General features: G+C 39.6%; 1 protein-coding gene across 1 annotated transcript; it reads right to left on the reverse strand.

The window, feature by feature from the left end:
- Positions 1 to 6,969: 6,969 nt before the first annotated feature.
- LOC140938483 (geranylgeranyl transferase type-2 subunit beta-like) lies at positions 6,970 to 20,122 on the reverse strand. The gene is made up of 10 exons (XM_073387960.1): positions 20,044 to 20,122; positions 18,696 to 18,803; positions 17,144 to 17,341; positions 16,713 to 16,818; positions 15,829 to 15,881; positions 15,191 to 15,301; positions 13,937 to 14,048; positions 11,673 to 11,761; positions 10,886 to 10,960; positions 6,970 to 8,052 (listed from the first exon to the last, which is right to left on the reverse strand). The coding sequence occupies exons 1-10, from the start codon at positions 20,044 to 20,046 to the stop codon at positions 7,912 to 7,914; spliced, it is 996 nt and encodes a 331-aa protein (XP_073244061.1). The 5' UTR covers positions 20,047 to 20,122; the 3' UTR covers positions 6,970 to 7,911.

A 20,122-nucleotide genomic window follows, 5' to 3' on the forward strand; every position in this document is an offset into this window, starting at 1 on the left:
CGTCACCATGGCAACCATGACTTGGAACGTGACAAAACTAATGTTTCCTCCCTTAGTCGGACTTACAAGTCAATACATCATCAATTTCTTCTGCCCGCTGGTCTAGAGCCGGATGTTGCTCGGCGAAAAATAAATTGCTCTCTATCGTAACTACCGCAAACATTTGTTGCGGTTTAAGGCCGTGAATCGGGCTGACGAAAGAGTCTTTCAACAAGCATGTATTGCTTGCTGGGTAGGGTGATCTTGCCGAACGGGGTGGTCGTATTTTATACCAAAAGAGGAGACAGCATCCCATTAAAGAATTCCTAATCCACTAGCTCTGTAACATCAGTACTATAAATACAACACAATGTTAGCCAAAACAATCAAAACACTATCATCAACGGCTTACAAACGTGCAAAAAGATGCACTTTGGAATATTACTGGGCTGGTGAATGTGCCACCCACGCCTCTGAAATAAACTTGAATAGAAGAAGTCCTCAATTGCGTGCATTTTAAACTCCTGGTATAAGATTTCATGCAACCCCTTTTGTTTTCAAGTTAAATGTACTTACTCCTTTTCAAACATGGCAGAAAATGCTTGGCAAAGCACTTTAGAGGGTAGCCTGCCCTCTAAAGTGCTTTGCCAAGCATTTTAGTCGCAGCCAAAGCTAAGGGCGTGTTCGATTGACCACATTCCTCGGAATAAGAAAAATGAAGAAAGCTCTAAATGAATCAATAACTAGAAGTGACTAGAAATCTGCTTGAAACAAGATCTGGCGATAATTGTAGTGTCTTATGAGTAGCCCAAAAAGCATGGTACAAGAGATTTTCAACAAAACTGTGGCTTATTCTTGTTCCGCAATACGATCCGTGAATTGAACGCACTCCTAATTTGAGCGATAAGATGCTATAATAGGGTTTTTCCATTGCAAAAAAATAAAACTGTAGTTATCAAATCTTTTGAACACAGTCCCCCAAATCGGACTTATCAATAAACGACGTACTCTGGGAATTAAGCATAAAGCAACTGTAACATTGCTGATTCAAAACTCGGGACGAGAAGCCTACGGTGCTCCAGTGACCGATGGAAAGTTGCTCTATGCTCATTTTTAAAGTAAAACAATTTAAACCGCAATAAGCTTGATTGTAAAACTGAGAAATGGCGAGACAACTCATCAGCGACCTGACTTTCGCTATTTCAAGATTCCACCACTCACGAATTTCAGAGACTGTCTAATTGTCTATTGAAACTGTTAGAGGTAGAACGTTTTATCTCGATGTCCTTTCCACAAATTTAGCAAAATTTTTGAAAACAGATGTACTTGTTTCATCCTTGTCTTGAAGGTTGCACAGGCGAGCTTGGGATAACGGTAAGTTTTTCGACCTTAGCTTCATAGGCACAGCTTCTCGATCGCCACTGGGCCATCATTCTGTACAATCCTCCTTTCCGGCATTTTCAGTTCATCAAAAAATTCTAACACGTTGCCTTATATAACGTTTGAGTAGAAACAGATCTTGCCATTTTTTTTTGTTAAATCAAGAATGATTTAGAACTATTATAACCTTTAATTTTCACTGGCAGATAGTAATACCAGAGAATTCGAAAGAACACGACAATCGAAAGTCTCACGGCATGCGATACTGGGGTTGAGATTATTCCTTGACGGTTCGGTTTCGTTTCAGAGCGAATAAAGTCAAGTCTGATTAAATTTAAAAAAAGATTAATGCAGATGTTAGTTTCTAAAGAAACTGTGGTGTTGCGTTGGTAGTGAAATACCAAGATTTGCTTTTATCAATTCCAGTTGATCAAAGTGCGATATTAAAAAGTAGGTTGACCGATTCCAACAGAAACTGACGTTTCGATTTGACCAGCCCATCATCAGAACGATTCCAGCCAGTTATATGGACAGTTTTGAAACGAAATCAGACATGATTCATGTACAAGTACAACCATGAATTTCCACAAGCCAAATCTACCAATGGACTTAACCGAAATCATGTGCATGACTATGACAAGTCTCAGTGCTTCCGCAGTGCAAGAAATTAAAGTTGTCAGGGGTACCAAGCAAGAACCACTTAAACCACTTAAACATAGCATTGTTAAACGTATTTTAGTATTTAAACGATAGATATAGGCGTATTTTTACCCCATAAAAATTTTTTTATCTGTTCGGATTTCCTAGCTGAAAGTCTAGTGATTCGAAAATTATAGGGATCGAAACTTACCTTTTCGAAAATTTCAGCCACAAAAAAGGCTCCCGAAAATTCTAGGTGACCTTTTTAGGGTAAAAATCCGTTAAAAATAGGCAATTATACCATTTTTTAGATGTTCGAAAATCCAAGGAGAGGCAGGCAAGCAAGAAATTTTACAACAAATGTTCCGAAAATTCTAGATCTCAAATCGTCTTCCGAACAGATATTTTCCGAAAATTGACGTTGGATGACCCTGAGTTGTGCTCGTTTATCGTTTGATTTGCTTTTAGTCAAGTCGAAAATGGCCTTCCTTTTACTGAAAGTCATCGGTTAATATGAGGCAGCATCGACATCTATCAGCTCATATTGCTCATGGATTGTTTGGTTAAGTACGGTATAGCAGAATCGACTGTTCTCGCCCTTTCTGTCATATACTTCTTCACTTATAAGTCACCTGACATCAAAGGACCGTGTCATCTATTTTAAGCAACCGCCCTCTGACTGAAAATCCACAGGATGATTTTTTCTGTTTTTAATCACTCAGGGGCGTAGCTAGGGGGGGGGGGGGGGGTCCTGGGGTGCCCGTGACCCTCCCTTAGTAGGCCTTCTTTTGAGCAAACAGACAATATCTTGGTGGTAAAAGCCATTGTTGAAAAGCCCACTTTTTTACGATTTGTTTTTTTGTAAAGTATTTTCGTCAGTGGCTCTTGTCTTCAGTTAATATGGGCGTGGAGGTCGACATGACAATCTGGTGAGTAGCCTCTGTCACCCCCCCTTTGAAAAATCCTGGCTACGCCCCTGTCACTTATTAATTAAGCAGTGGAGGCATATCTATATATTTAAGCGCAATTAATGAAGCTAATTATAATTTTTTTTAATCATAAATAGCTATGATACGTGAGTGGGTATCACTTTGAAAAAGTTGAAGGCCATGTTTTCATCTTCTTCTTTTGCGCCTTAGAACTGATTCTTTTGAAGTTCGCGTGATTTAATCGCATTGGTGCATGGTCCAATTATGTATAATTTTAGCACTGATTTCCATTTTTGACCTCGTGAAACGAAAAAGTCACCATATTTTGTGAAATTTAATTTAGCGCTGTATTCAGGTGATCAGGTGGTTACGGACTACAACGCTGTTATCAATTATCACTGCCTGAGGGAATGCCAACATCCTTGGTGGACGGATGGTAACCAACAAGGGTTTATACAAATTCAGTATGTGCGCTTATGGCTGGATTCTAAATGTTCCATTTCAAGGAAAAACTTATTCAAACTGCATTTAATGACAATAAAATTAAACGGCTTTTCAAGCACATAAGGTCTTGTGGAATAGAGAGGGAGGTCTGGGCTGAACCTTAACTCAGGGTCATTTTAAAAATAACTGAGGAAGAAGGTGCTGCTTTTGTCGACAGACCTTAGAATGGTGGTCCGTGAAGGAGTCGAAAAGTTACAAACCGCTTACAAACTAAATAAGTACTTAGTGGAAAGTATAAACATTCAGGTACTCACTAATTAAGAGGTAGTTTTGGAAAAGGGAAGAAAACTGTGGATTCTAGGTTGCGATTACCTTTTAAGGTGCTTGATTTCTTCTTATAAACAGCCTTGCAATGGAGTTTCCTCAGTGCTACTTTCTTCTTGAGCACCTTTCACAGTAGAGGTGACTGAACAAAAATACTATGGCCCTGATGAAAACTGAGAAGCTCGGATTAACGGAAGTCCGTAAAAAGCAAGAGGATAAACCTTAATAATTAGAAACATCCACTTTTGCTGAAACGTGTTCATCCTTTGTTACCCTTGTTCCAAAGGTCTGTTCTCAAAATATCTAGGATATAATAAACCGCTTTAAAAAGAACCAAAATTAGCTCCCAAGAGAGCTTTGCGCATCGCATTGCGCCTCGTTGTCGCCGTTTCACCGCCTGGTTCGACACAAGCCTTTTGCCGAAATCTGGTGCCCAGGATAATCGCGTGTAGGAAACAATTAATTATTAGCGAAACGTGTGGTAAAAATAAAATGATAGCGAAATTTTTTTTCATCGCAAAAGTATCTGAAGTATTTTCGCCATTATTTGTCATTTTACCAAAACAAAAACATAACGCATGCACAGCACAATTATAAGAAACTGTACTGGTAAAAACATAAAATTTCTTAAACCCTTTCTCTCGTAGACAAATCAGTTATGACAAAATAGTTTGCACTCCTAAATTTAAAATCTTTAAATCTGGGCCAATTCCCATGGTGTTACCGTGTATTCCACTGGAAACGCTTTGGCAGAACCTTTACATAATCTCAACAATAACTTTTATTACGGCTTTTTTTTATGGGAGTCGCCCAAATAGAGTAATCGAGTTCGCTTTTTTGATTCAAAGTTGCAATAGGCACGCAATACGTGCGAACGTAAACAAGCAATGCATGAGATAATTTAGGGTAACATTGAATGATGCATAATTTCATTGCAAATTTTCGGAAAGGAAGTGATTACTTAAAATCTTATTGAGCAAAATGATCTCGTAAACAAGTTGCATTCTTTCACGGTCGAACCGTAAAAGGGAAGTCCAAGATCCTCGCGTACAAACCTCGTTCTATTTTTAAAACCCTTGGGCTAATTATTTTAAGTCGTATTCTCTCATACACAAACCACAAAATCGGCAAATTTCATGGCTCTCACGTGCAAACTAGGTGACAATACAACTCACAGTAAGGGCCTGATCACATGAGCTGGGGAAGTAATGCGCATGAAGATTGTGTTACCCGCGGTTCTATTTTTCGCTTTCATTCGCCGGGCCGCCCGGCAAGCGTGATTACTTGGAAAATTACCACCCGGGATCCCTACATCACAATACTGGGATCACAGCTAACCGGGCCGGCTCGGTTGTCATATAATCGCAGTTGATTTTTGTTACGTTTAACCAAGGCGCCGGGATCTCTAAAAAGCGAGTCAGCTCGGCTCATGTTATAGGACCGTTAGTTCTATCGCCAGATTTTACGCCCTCCCCTTGACCTCACCAATTTACAAAGCCCCCGAGCACGCACACAAAATTTCAGCCCCCTCCCCCTCTCCTCAACATCTCCATACCCCCTTCTCTATATTAAATGTACTTTTGGCCTTACAAATGTTATCAAAAATAAGCAAAAAGCAATCCGAAACAAAAAGCTTAACAACGTTTAAAATATGACTCAAAGTACAAGAACGTTTTCGACTACCGATAAGACTTTTCACAACCACCACTTCATTTCAACACACTGTAACTACACTATCCCTCCATAACCAAATTAGCACTTCCATACCTACCTCACTGCAACACCTAAAATCACTTTTATCTCCCAAAGTAACTATTTTTTGTTACTTTATGTTAAATTCTACAAGAAACAAATTTCACTGATTTAACAAACTACAGCCATTATCTTGCCAATTCACGTCCAATATAACTCCTCGCCTTCCACTTCACGCACCTCCACTAACGGCATAAAATAGACAACGCTACTGCACTACTTACACATCCCTTACACACATAAAAGAAACTTCACACACGCTTAGTACATCCACGTTAAAATATACGCTCAAAAAGCGTCTTGTGTTACTCGTTTTGGAAAGATAAACAAAGATAATTGACAAATCAAACTTCGTAAACGACGTGAACTAATCTTAAGGGAGCTTAAGCAACATTGACGGCGACGGCTACGCAAAGGACACGTACAAAGTAAAGTCGCGCTGCTTCAAACTTCATCGCGCTTATTCTATGTCGTTCAATTCGTCAAATGCTGGCAATTTTTTCTGGAGTTAAATTCTGAAAGAGGGTAACGAAGTTCAGGAAAAGAAAAACAAAGTCGTTGTTTTGCGTTCACGTCCTCCACAAAACGTGAAATTAGGCATTTTCACGTCGTAGTCGTGCAGTGACGGCAAAGAAATGTACACAAAAAGCGCGATACACGTGCAAAGTTGTTGCTAAACCTATTAAGGACTTTAAGATCCAACGACGCGGACAGTAACGACAACGTCAAAAAAACAATTGGTTTAATAAGCAAAACAACTACTTCGTTTTTGCACGACTACGACGTGAAAATGCCTAATTTTGCGTTTTATGGAGGACGTAAACAAGCGACGACGAAATTTGATTTCTCTTTCTGAGCTTGGATATGGTCATACAGTTTTAGGAGGGTTTGCCTACATTTGACAAAGTAAGTGGGTAGGAATAATCGCTATCAAGACTGAAGGAACGCAGATTTAATTTTTAAGCGACGTTCTTCTTGCCGTCGCGTCGTTGGATCTTAAAGTCCCTATTGCTTTTTTAAAGTCGCAGTGAGGGTTTCCAAGTATGGTACTTACAAAAATGAATATTTACGAGCTCTTAGTGCGAGTTACCCTTTTTCTACCCCTTATGAGTTTCTGACTGATAGGCAAAACAACATGTGCACGTGCATCACTCTTTCTTGTAAAATTTCTTTCTTGCCGTCACCACACGACTACGACATGAAAGACGCTAATCCAGGCTTAATCCAACCGACATATAGTTTTAAACCGGGATTAAGGCTGATCGATCAGTTCGAATAACATGGCCCAGTTGTTTTCAAAGAATTTTGTTAACATTTGATGACGGTTCAGGGCAGAGAACAAAATTGGGACAATCGGATGGTACGGTTTACAAGTAAAATCGAGAAGAGAGAAGATTGGCGGCAGCGTCACACAGGCGTCTCCCTCCCCGATTTCGTTTGAGGGGAGGGGGCGGCTGAACACGAGCTATATGTTTGACGCAGCATAAACATGGCCACAGAAATTATAGCCGGAATAAAGAGTTAAAAATAAATAAATTTAATCACCTTAAACTGAAGAAATCGTATTGGTCTTCATTTAAAATATTCAAGACCACAGGACAGGCTTAGGGTCTTATACTGCATTGAAAAGGATAATTTATACTAAAGAACTTCTAATCTTGAACTTCTCAAAGATTAACATGATATTCTCGGTGGATTAAGTAACAATCTGATCTACTCTTAAAAGAAATAAGGATTGGGGCTTTTTTCAGTTTGACAATTTTGGGCAGAATCTTCTTTAACAGAGATTCCATTTCTTTTGATTATGAAAAATCAGGACAACACAAAACTTCTGACTTGGACCCGGTTTACACGGGTCTGGACAAATGTTTAAACGGACAAAAACTTGCACGGATCCGCCTTTCGTTTATGCTGGACCCGTGGAACCGTGCAAGTTCTTGAACGGCAAACAATGTAACAGAATTTGCACGGTTCCGTGTAAGCGGATTGCAACGATAAAAAATGCGTAGGCTCAAACTTTATCCCGACCCGTGTAAACGGCGTCTTAGTTCGTAAGAAACACTCGCAGTTTTGAGGGTTACAACGTTTTTTAAAAGACTTCAATAAACCGGAAACCACAAGTAAAAAGGGGACTGTTCAAAGGACGTTCACAGCCTCTCTATTCTTTTTAACGCAAAATAGAAGGAACGAAGGAATAGGGGTAAGGCGCGGGTACGCAAGAAATTCGTGCACGGCTTTGACACTCGCCTGAGGTCGCGCGTTCACACCGATCGCTATGGACAGTCTACGTCATCTGGGATAGAATCTAAATAGTCTTCGATACTTCAAAAACGCACGTCTTCACACTCAAGGCCCCAGGGCATTTTCAAACCTCTCCTTCCTTGTCCCTTTATACAAATTGAACTGGAGAATTGGAACTTCTTGTACCAAAAAACTGAACTGCGTGGATGCAAGCGAATGAGCTTCATTCCAGAAGTTCAGGTTGAATTCTTAACCTTTCAACCGTCTCTTCGGGTAGGCAGTAAACGGGATTAACTGGCTTAATTTCAGATGATCCTAGTAACGCTAAACCGGTCAGACCAAACAGCGTGTGAAATGGATCCACCTGTCAAAAATATCGTCACGTGTTAGTAGATAAAGACAATATTTTCACGGTTAAGCGGATAATATGGTTAGTATTAAGATCATGAGCAACACTACTGTGGTTAATACTGAAGCTTTATGCTTTATCCACTTTTGTCCTAAATCTTCATTATCTACTCTTATTACCCACTTAAGGGTGAGTAAGGCCAGCTTTTTTAGAAACTAAGGCCTCGTCCACACGTATCCGAATATTTTTTGAGTAAAAGGCGATTTTTTTACTCCGTCTTGATCTTCCGTCTGCACATAAACAGGCGTTTTCGGCACCAACAACGTACGTAGACTGTGGTTTTTCATGTTAAATTTATTTCAGAAAACGTCTAATATTCACTCATTCAATACACGATCGTCTACGTCCGGAAAGTTCTATGTTAAAAGTTCTAGACTAGAAATACAAAACAATTCTTTCTCTCGGCTCGGAGTAAAGCAGTGGAATAAGATACCACGCTATATAACGGATCTTCCAAAGAAAGCTTACAAAAAAAGTTCTCCGCAAATCGCTACTTGATATCTTAGAAAAGGAGGATGACTATATTCAAATCCCCATGATTATTTAAAAAGTAGGTACATAGATGCACTTGCTAAAGGTTTTAATGTCTGCTTTTCTTTTTTTGTGTTATCATTTAAGAGTCAGTGACTCCTTTTCTTAATGCATTGTACGTCAGTAAGCGCTGTGTTAATTAGACAACTTAACTGCTGTGTTTTATTTATTTTTAGTAGCAATCTGCAAGGCTTTCTAATAGTTTAAGGTGTTTGTTTTTATTAGATAATTTGTGTTATTCATGTACTTGTCCTGCCACGCCACGACTAGCTTTCCAGCTATTTGCGGGGCAAACTATCCAACTTTTGTATTTTTGTACAAAGAAAAAAGCTGTTACATCATACATCATACAGCGCATGCCATGTAAGGGATGCTATCGTACTTCCATTGTCTTAGCGTTTTCGTGTGGACGGGCGAAAACGGTTAGAATAAGCTATGTGTGGACACGTTTTTACCAAAACGTATAAAAAAATCTCCGTTTTCAAAAATATCCGGACACATGTGGACGAGGCCTCAGAATCTTCAACCCGCGTGACTCTGTCGTACACAAATTCAGCTACGGAGAAGTGAGCAGTCGATTTCAGTTTCTTGGGGAAGAATCAAAGTGAAAATGGCTGGAGTCTATAAAGATCAGACAGCCTCTACATGCAGACTTCAAACCAGCCAATACTTGCAAAACTTTTACTTTTAGCTAGGGGGGCAAGTGCCAAACGTTATGCGCTAGCATGTGATCTAATCATATAGACCATTTTCGATATATTAATATTCATACTTGGTTCCGAAGCTTGGGGGAATAAAACAAAAGGCTCACCAATGAATAAATCATTTCTTTTGTTTTATTCCCCAAGCCTCGGAGCCAAGTATAAATTTTAATATATCAAAAATTGTCTGTTCCGTACGTTCTTCATCCCCCTTCCCCCGCCCCCTGAAAAGCGTGATGCTCATCCCTGGGGTACTCCCATATATGGGCTAGACAGGTATGTGCCGGCCGTTAGGGTAGGTTTTTTGGGGGTATCGAACCTTGAAAAGGGTATGATTTTTGCCCTTGTTGGCATTGTGTTCCTGGTGTGATCCTTAGATAGGGTTCCTATACTGTATCAGCTAAAATTTAAGAGCGTAAATGCCCAGCTACACGAGGAACAAATCATCTATTAAAACTGAACTATCCTTAAGAGTATTAGGAATAGTATTACTTCCCGCGCCATTAAATTCTTAGCTTTTGTTTTTTCCTTTGAATGAGATGTCATTTCGGGTTTGGGCCTTGAATAGGGTATCGATTTTTGTGGGTCTCATCCTTTAATAGGGTCGGGGTTTAAGACCCAGAGCGGCACACACAAATCCAAAATTTATTGGAGTACCCCTCCCCCCTGCTCTGCCCCTGGGATGCTCATGGTACACTGTCATATTTGTGCTCCACCCAGGGACACCAAAATGGTGAAACATTTTTCTGAATACCACATGGACCTGAATCTTGGCGAGATTATTTACATAAGGCTTTTTCTCAATTGATTGACTGCAGTCTTTTCGGGACACATTTTTGAGAAAGAATTTTTTATTCCCCCTTTCTTGAGTGTCTTTCGTGTTATGTATGTCATGCTTAAGGGCTTAAAGGCCCGACTTTATTCAGGGTCCAAAGTTTATCGATAAAATACGGTATTTATCTCCTATCATATCTCAGTTTCTAGACTTCAAATCTATGTCATAGTTTCGACTTTGTATATTAACTCCGAAGTGGTCTACTGGCTCAGCTGTTTGACTCCCTGACAAGAATTTTCCGGCAAAAGGTTTCGAATAGGGTCTATACATCTATAGATCGAATATGACATAAAAGAATACGACGTAGTCTGAAAATGACCCATAAATAAGGAGAACGACAACAAGTAGGAGATTTTCTCAATAGTGCGCGCCCATGAATCCGCGTCATTTTGGCGGGAAAACGTGGTAGCCGTCTTCATTCTACTACAAGTTTTAGCGAGAACGTGGCGGAAACAAGTTATTAAATGCTAGAAGTTTTTTTCATCTTGCGATCAGGGGAGGGTTTAACCTCCTTCGATAAAGCTATTAGTGCTAACTTTTCTGGTGAAAAAAAGTACATTGAAGCTTTCCGGGGTGTCTATTTTTTGAGAATACAGTACGTGAAAACTTTAAGGCAAATCCTGTCCTCGAAGTCAATCTTGTCATCGAATCTAAAGCCAGTTTGCAGCTTGATTTTCTTTCCAAGGTCAGTAACAAAAGTTGAAGAAATTATGACCCTTACCATATCACCAGGTCTGTCGGCAAATCCACCCGTTTCTTCGTCTTGGCAGGCAAGGATGTAGCTCCGTAGCTTGTCCTGAAACAAAGCAGCAACATTATAGTAATCCTCACTTTAATCCTAAGTTCTGACGGTTTTCTACGATCGCATCTAAGGATCACTCATTCCGCCTGACCCGGCGTCAGAAACGCCACATACAAGTAGATGGCAAAAATATAAGTGCGCCTGAAAAATATGTTTGTGCGAGAACTCTTAAAACGTTCATCCGTCGAAAACTAATCGTTAAGTGGAGAGACAGTAATAGAAGTTATATCGCTCAGACAATGACCGAAGAATCATAGCCATTCTCGTTATACCGTGTTATATATTTTACAATAGCAAATTTCAGAGTGCCTTGCAGGGGGCAGTATAGAAAGAAATAGCCTTTCCATAGAAGTCTTTTCTTATTTCTCGACGACTTTTGCGCGCGCGAAGGGCAAGAAAAATTTCAAGAAATTTATTTACCCCCGCCTCACTGTCCCAGCGATCAACAAATCCCCCGCGGTTTTTATCTTTATATGCGCGCTCAGCGATCCCTAAAGGCTAAAAACGGGACAAAAATCTAACATCTTTTTGCTTGTTAAAAGACCCTCTAACTTCAAGTTTTTTTCACCAATTTTTTACTACCAAGGAAAAAAAACTTAAATGAGGTTCAGTTTGAGATTTATCGTTAGTTCTCGATCTGCTGGTTGCATCACTTTCATGTAATGAGAATTCCGCTCTGAGAGAGCATTAATCTCAGAAATTTTACCTTGTCTATCCAGTGTAACTTGCCAATGATTTTAAGCGACGCTAATACCCACCAGGAGTAGCATACATCTGGGAGTTTTTCTGGCCGACCTGTAATAATCACAACAACAAAAACGCACATGAACGCAGCTACCCGACCGTCCGTCGCTCTTAGAACCACGACTGAGAGATGAACAACAACTCAGTCCCCCTGTTCAAGTGTCCCAAAACGTAAATAGCACTATGCACTAATGAATCCTTATCACGTGGATTCACAAGACGTCACGCCGGAGTGAAGGTAAACGCTTTCTTTTCTTCTATGCAATAAATTTACATAGATGCTGGCCACGCGAGTGAAAACGCTCTGTTATGGACTTGGGACAATTTATTCGGCCCCAGCATCACAGCCTGGCAAAATGATACTTAAATATCCTCGTCTCATACGTGAATAGTCCAATTTCGAAAGGCGTGTTTCCAAGCCCTTCATAACCACATTGAAGACATTAGGGACCTTGAGCAAAGACGTTTTTTAGCGACGTACGTCAACCGGAAAAGGACTTTTCGCATTCTGGGGCAGTGGTTGTGCCCAAATGTTCGGGGCAAATTGTCTCTTTAAGAGTAAAGACACTTCCCAGTACAAATTTAGTTGTGTTAAGGCATATTAGAAGGAGAAAAGCCTCATTTCCGGTGGACTTTGTTTAAGCTCCTTATTTTTAAAATACCCTGCGTCATATTAATATCGTTTTAATTTAACATTTGCCATTACTTTTCATTCGCAGGTAATGAAAAAACAACCTTTGGATTTTCAAATCATATTGAAAATAGACCAACTTTCCTGTCAGGAAACGTAAACACAGATACATTTCTAGAGGAAGTGCTTAAATCTTTAGTTTCAGTTTTAATTCTTCCAGTGCGCCAAACTGGCAAAAATTCTCTTCTAATACGAATTTCAAGACGGATTTCCGAATAAACCCTTTACCGTGTGATTTTCTGGTTGTTTCTGACAGGAAAATAGGCAGATAAATTTGAGACACGCCTGACACGCCCTTGACCGGATTCGTATCAGAGGCGTTTCCTGTCTCAGACGATCTTCCGGTCTTCTTCGACAGGAAGTCGAAAACAAGGGAAGTTTCAAACCCAGAGCATGCATTTTCCTGTTTTGACTACCATTTTTTTTTTTTAAAAAAAGAACATTATTCTCAAAAACAACACACAGTTTCATCTGACACGCACATAACGGTCGAGAAGTGGGTTACAAAACGAGGCGCAGCCGAGGCTTTAAAGAGCAACTTGGATATCAGATGCTACATTAGCCTGCGAAAACATCCGTTTCTCCTCGCTCTCCGCTGTTGGGGACGTTTCGCGCAAAACGTCCCCAGTACCGAAGAGCCGGGAGAAACGGATGTTTTCGCAGGCTAATGCTACATCGAGTGACGTAATTCATATACAGCTTCCCAAATGAGCCATAATTCTTTCGAATTCTCAAAAAAATGAAAGCTTAATTTTGCAAATTTTGGAAGTTTTTTGGTATAATGCAGAAACTATTGTTGGTTCGTTTTCATTCTAATGTATTGCGTTATTTGGTGATTGCAATCGTCCGCACCCAAGTTTCTACCTTACCCAAGATCAAACATGGCGACCACACACAACAAACTGACTAAGCTCTGTAAGCTCTCGTCTGCTAAAACAAAAATGCTCACACTACAAGCTAGGTGACTTTCTCCCAAGGCGTACTTCTTCGCAGAAAAAAAAACCGAGAAGCCGTAACGTCAAAGGAAAGAACCATGAATGAAGTTGTGCATGCGGGCTTATTTCATTGAAAAAAATATTGGCTGATACCGCAAATCTGCCTCCTTCTAACCTGCCATCCTGAAGGCTTTCTTTTTGGGGGGAAAGCGCGAAAGTCAACGGACGGAGAAAAGGGAAAACAAAAAGGGACACAGGGCCGCCTGATCGCAGGTTAGCCTCCTTCTCAAACCAATGTCATAAATTAACGTCCAAATAACTCACGGGCTACTGATCATGTGCCTTACTGAGCTTAGGTCACCTGGATCCTAGCAGGCGTGAGAGAAATTTGGGCGCAAAGACCAAACTGCGGCGCTGGACACGAGGGATGAAAAGGCGCGCGAGGAGAGAGGAAGTTCCTTGCGCGTGTCCCCCACTCCCGCGTGTATCACTCTTGCATCCCATATTCCACTTATGCGCCTGCCAGGCAGCGCCAGGCAGGTAAGCGTTATAGTAAAGCATTTTGATCGCAAACCTTGCTCTTTTCGGTTATTAGTTTACCATTTAATCCGCCAGATGGAAGCTGTCTTTCACAAAGCCACCAACCCAACATATCAGCATTGACATGATGCAGAGAATCAGCAATGGCCAGAGCTCCTAGACAGCAGTAAATCTGAAAAAACAAGCCACTAAAAATAAACACAAATACATTAACATTTAACCACAACACCAAGACTTTCTTCCTGAGTACAAAAAGAAAATCAAACGCTTCCTAAAGCTGTAACGTGAGAAAATCGCCGAAATAGTAATGGTAGGACAAATGAGAGTTTATTTTCGTTTCGCCTACAAGTCGTTCCGCTATCGTTCTGTTCGCTTACGTCGTAAGTCGTTTCGCCAAAGTGTTAGGTCAGTTCGCTAGAGTTTTAAAGGGGTAGTTTCGTTAACGTCTTGTAAGTCAGCGAGTCGTGGACTGAGAAAAAAATCTCGTCTATGAAGTAAGATTGTCACTCGCGAAGAAAAACGTTTAGACTGCAAGCAGTCTCTCGTTTTCTCCAGATTCAGTGAGGGGAGTTTACGCGCGAGCAAGCGTCGAAAGGCGAAGCCACGAGACGCTAGAAACGAGGGCAGAGGTAGTCTCTCTTTTTTCGTGCCTCTCCCGTCTCGCGCCTTCAGGTCACGCGCGTGGTCATTTTCGTGTCTCCCGCGTTTCGCACGACGGACTAAGAAAAAAGATGGACTGCTCGTAGTCTAGAAAACGTCAAAAGCATAACACCCCATGACAGCCTGAACGCCTCTCCAGAGTGCCATCAGCATCAAGAGTCTGACTTGCTGCTTTTGTTGAAGAAAAGAGAGAAAGAAACATAGACATGATCCCCAGAACAGAAAGGGCAGTGATTTTGTTACAAATGTTATGGTGAGTCCTGGAACTCATCTTGTAAAAAATCATGAGTCCCAGTCAATAACCAGTGAGTCCCATGTAAAAAAACAACGAGTCGAAAATTAAAAATGCTTGGGCTTTTATGTAACCAGACAGTTTATCTGAAGACAGACTCTGTATTACAGTATACTGAAATCAAAATATAGTCCTTTTCAATTTTAAATCACAACAAAGGCTAAACGACATATGTATCATTAAACAACAGCCATAATAACCGCCACAGAAATTACAGGAACGAGACGCATGCCATGACTTATTTTGCATCTTTTTATGCATCAGGGACGCAGGACGCAGAGGTAAGAAAATCACTGAAAGGAATAAAAAAATGTAAAATAAAATGATGAATGACATTGGAAATTGACCAGGCACCATCATACCTGCCCTGAGTGTGATTCTGATCCTGGTCGACATCCAAAGCCACCATCGAAATTCATACAGGACAATATGTAATCTACAGCTTTCTGCAGGTCTATAGCATCCAGATGACCCTAAACAATATAGATGATAAAAAAGAAAAAAAATTACCACTGAATATGAACCTTATACAAATCCACGTAAAATCTTCCTACAAGCCCAGGAATAATGATGATGATGATGACAATGATAATGGCAGATTCTTTATGATTTTTAAATAATTATTAGATGAGGTTTTTGATATCTCGAAGCAAGGTCAAGGTAAGTGTTATCAGCCAAGCCGAAAGCCGAGACTGATAACACTTATTGAGACCTTGATTATTTAGGATATCAAGAAAACTGAATCTAATAATTGTTTTATAATACATTGTTTTGAAGAAACTGAAGACAAACACACCATCGCAAGGAACCTGAATTGATATTGTTATTGGAAAGCATGCATTGCGCGTGCAACCTAAAGATTAGTCAGTTATCTGCTAGCAAACAGCTAACTAATCTGTAGGTTACACTGATTTCCAAAATAAGCTGTAGGCTCTTAGCCAATGAGAAGACAGATAATGTGTACAATGTATAATAATATATAATATGTGTCTGGACTTACCAATAGTTTCAAGCTTGCAATTGCACAAAATGAAAACCTGGTATCTACTTCACCTAGGAATGAAAAATAAAGAAAATAAATATTAAGAACTAACACAGCACACAAAATAGAGGTAAGATGCATATGTTATCAGGAAACATGGCACAGTGAAGCAATATGTTAATCCATTGTAAAGTTAGTCCAAAATTCACTTATTGAAAGTTGGTAGGACTCTTAATATTTTATGCCTGACAATTGATCAGCTGTTATCTGCAGATAATCATCTCATAGTACAGCCTGCCTGACTCAACAAAATTCAGAGACAAAATTCTGCCCTGCAACATTTTTATATAAATTTCGTCCAATGTTATGCCCGGAGAACCTTTTATTTTGTATGTGTGTTACATGTCAAAATTACATTCACACAGGTTAAAAAATTTTAATCTAGGTTGATTCTCAATAACCTTTGTATCCTATTTCCAATTTACAAATAATCACTGGTTAGGAGACATTGAGGAATTTGAGAATCAACCGAAAATGAAAAAAAAAAATTCAACCTGAATTTATTTTTGACCTGTAACATAAAGGTAAGAACTTTATTGTAGCACGATAAAAAGATCAGCATTGCTGATGGGGTCATATGTATCCAAGTATGTATCCAAGTCCAAGTTCACTTCACAGATTATTAACAGTGAAATTGTTAAGAGATTTACAAAAGTGCTTCAGGTTCTGTGATTGTATACTGCTTAATTGATAAAACAAGCTCAAAGACATCTGATGCAGTCTTTTAAAAGGTTAGCAATGTCTTCTAAACTTTTGAACATAGTCCTAATCATTTTCAGAATATCCATTCACCAATTGCTCAAAATGAAAAAAGAAAGGAGATTATATTGTTATTAACATACCCCACTTGTCACCAACAAAAGATCCATCTTCTTGTTGAAGCTTGGATACATATTCCACTGCCTTCTCAACATTTATTTTCTCAATACAATCATAAAGAGACATAACCTAATAAAGTAAATAAAAACTATGCAGTATTCTTCAGTTGATAGTTTTTTTGGGGGTCTGACTCTGGAAAATAAACGCAACTTTATTTTGAAGACTTCTTTGCACCTCTTTGCTGGCTTAGATTTTACCACAAAGAAGTTCTTGTGGTACAAAAATCCTACTCAAACAAAGACAGAACTTCTTTTTTTTGCGGTTTTCAATTCTAACAACAAAGAAGTTTTTCCTTCTTGCAGGATTCAAGCACAGGCACCCTGCAAGTAAAAAGGTTGCAGACACAAAAAGAACTTCTTGCTCATGCATTGTGTTTGGGCTGTGCTGTAAATACCTGAATTGCACTTAGGGTGTAAAGAAGATGGGAATCGTGGTTTTGACTTGCTCCAAAGCCTCCATTGTCATGCTGACAAGACTGGACAAATTCCAGTATTTCATCTTTTTCCATCATGTCCTGCTTGTTCATAAGGAACATAGCAGTGAGACCCCAGTAAACGCCACTCATTCGAAGATATTCCGTTATGCAGTACTCCTACAGAATTAAACCAAAATAAGCAAACATGAAGAAACACTACAACTACATATGGAAATGTCTTAGTTTCAGTCCAGTACATTGTCAGAATCTATAGATTAAACATTGCAGTTCCTTGTCTGAATTTACATTAATAAAGTGCAGGACTTACATGTCAACACCCAACGATTAATTATTAAGAATGCACAGTAGCTTGGTATGGGTATTTTGTAGTATACCAAAGTAACTCTGAAATTTAGTTATTAGGGTTGACCAAGGAACCATGTGAATCAAGATCCAGTTAGGATCATTATACAGAGTGCACTGCATTGGATTGGAACCTGATTTACTTACTGACCCTAATCACTACACTATTCACTACACTACAAAGTCATTTAAGAACTCAATGGCCATCAGTTCCCTTGTAAACAGTAGCTTAAAGAAATATAACCATTGGCTAATTCTCCACTTTACAGGGAGGTAGTTAGTCTGCTACACAGCCGTTTTTTTGTGTCGTCACGCAATGCTCCTCCCCACTAACCGCTGCTGAAAACCGAACCACATTCCTTTCCCGTGATTAGCCAATTAGAATTCAGCTCCCATTTTCTGGAAGGTGTTCATGCCACGTTTGCGGTATGGTGACTTCTCCAATCACAGCTTTGCTTTTATCGGTGCCCCATGTGTGAATGACAGAACAAATCAAGATCATCGCGTGAAAACAAGCAATCAACTAGAGTAGTGTTGTCGTTGCAACAGCAAGCAAGTCGAGCAAATACGATGTGCTTATAAAGTTGCCGGGTATAGTTTCGGGAAATCGCTTATCCATAATTTATAAGATTGCTTTTGTTTGAATCAGTACCCCTGGGAGTTTAGTCTTCACACATCACATAGTGTACAACAACACAATGAGCACATCCGGCTCACGAAATTCATCATACATATGCACGTTAAAAAGAACCAACCGATCTTGGTAAGAGTCTTGTAGGCCTATCAAACCTTTTTTTTTATTTCACTTGGAATTTTGTTAACCGCTTAAAGCAAACTTTTCTGCAAACAGCCTTTTCGTTGCTTGCAGACACAGAGCCCATCAAAATTCAGCGACGATTGATTGATTTGTCGAAAACTGAGAAGCGTGTTCACTCCTAGCGCCCTGTGGCTCACGTATTGTCAAGTTTCTTACACATGATTGGTTTGTTCATTAGCCCACAAACACAAAGGGAAAGGAATGTGGTTCTATTTTCAGCAGTTGTTAGTGGGGAGGAGCGTTGCGTGTTGACACTAAAAATGGCTGTGTAGCAGACTAGGAGGTAGTTCGCTAAAGGGTAAGCCATTTCAAACTCTAGCACAAGCAGAGGACTTGTAATATTTCACTTACATAGTCATCTTTTTTCTTCCCATATGCTGCAATGAAATCAGCATGTTTGCCCAAAAGCAAATCCTTAGGAGAGTTAGGTGGGATTTTAACATCTTTCACTTGCGATCCCTGACAATGAGACAAAAAAATTTAATATTAATTAACTTTGCACTTACACTTGAAAAAAAGGCAAGTTTGTTTGTTATTTATCTGCGTGCACACAAAAAAATGCATTATAGCTGAATAGCTCATAGTAACTGGCATATCAGCGGTATCAGTTTTGTTCCCGGGGTTTTGGATCCACTGCTAACACACCCACTTTTGAACTGTCAGCCACAAATAATTTACAGTCACACCTCCACTAACAGCCACCTCTTCACAACACAGGCGGCCCAAGCTCATGACATTAACATGGACGTGACTCTTGCTTGCGAGCGGTGTTGTGTTACAAACAGTTATTTACAAAGGCTTGTATGGGATGTAAACGGTTTTTCTTAAAAGAGAGAAAAAATGTTATGTTTTTAAGTAAAATCGACGTACCTTATTGCCTTGTTGTATTCTTTTTTGTTTGCCCACATCTCAGGCCGTTTTGAAGCGTTTTCGGTGAGTTAGCACGATTTTGGTGTTCCATTGCTAAGAAAAGTCTTTCTCTTAGCAGTGGAATTTAAAAACATAACATTTTTTCTCCCTTTTAAGAAAAACCGTTTACATCCCATACAAGCCTTTGTAAATAACCGTTTGTAACACAACACTGCTCGCAAGCAAGAGTCACGTCCGCGTTCATGTAATGAGTTTGGGCCGCCTTTGTTCACAATGGTCACCTCTCTACAATGGCCACTTTTTTTGTCCCAGCAGACAGTCAATACATTGACTCTTGTTTAAACCACTCTACAATGGCAACGGCCAGCTTTCTACAACTGCCAAATTAACCTCAGGTCCCAGTATATGGAAGAAAACCTATAATTTTGCAGGTTGATATATACGACCAAACTTGCTTCTACACATGAATGAGTGAATGAATAAATGTATATCGTTTATTTAAACACCATTAGTATTAAATCAACCAAGGTGCTTGAGGGGTCATTTGTAATAGTGTATCATAAAACAAGAAAAATTATATTAAATTTATGCCTGACTATTAACATGAGATAAACTGAGTTTTAAATTTTTATTGTGACGTCCAAACCCAAAGTTCACTAGTACTAAGCTTACATGACGTTTAAATTTGAATTAACAACGTGTGTGCCACAAAATCCTTCGCGTGACTACTTGCAGTTAAGAAGAGGAGTAATTTTTAATAACAATTATAATTATCCCCTTCAGTTGTGCAGCTCAAAAAGTTTTGAAATTACAGTTTAGTTTTTCTTACCATTGTTTATCACAAAAATGCGCAAAACATCATTCCCCTGGCCGAAAAATTCACTCCCAGAAGGACGCCATCTTGAAAA

This window comes from Porites lutea, chromosome 5 (genome assembly GCF_958299795.1).
Source record: "Porites lutea chromosome 5, jaPorLute2.1, whole genome shotgun sequence".
NCBI classification, from domain to species: domain Eukaryota; kingdom Metazoa; phylum Cnidaria; class Anthozoa; order Scleractinia; family Poritidae; genus Porites; species Porites lutea.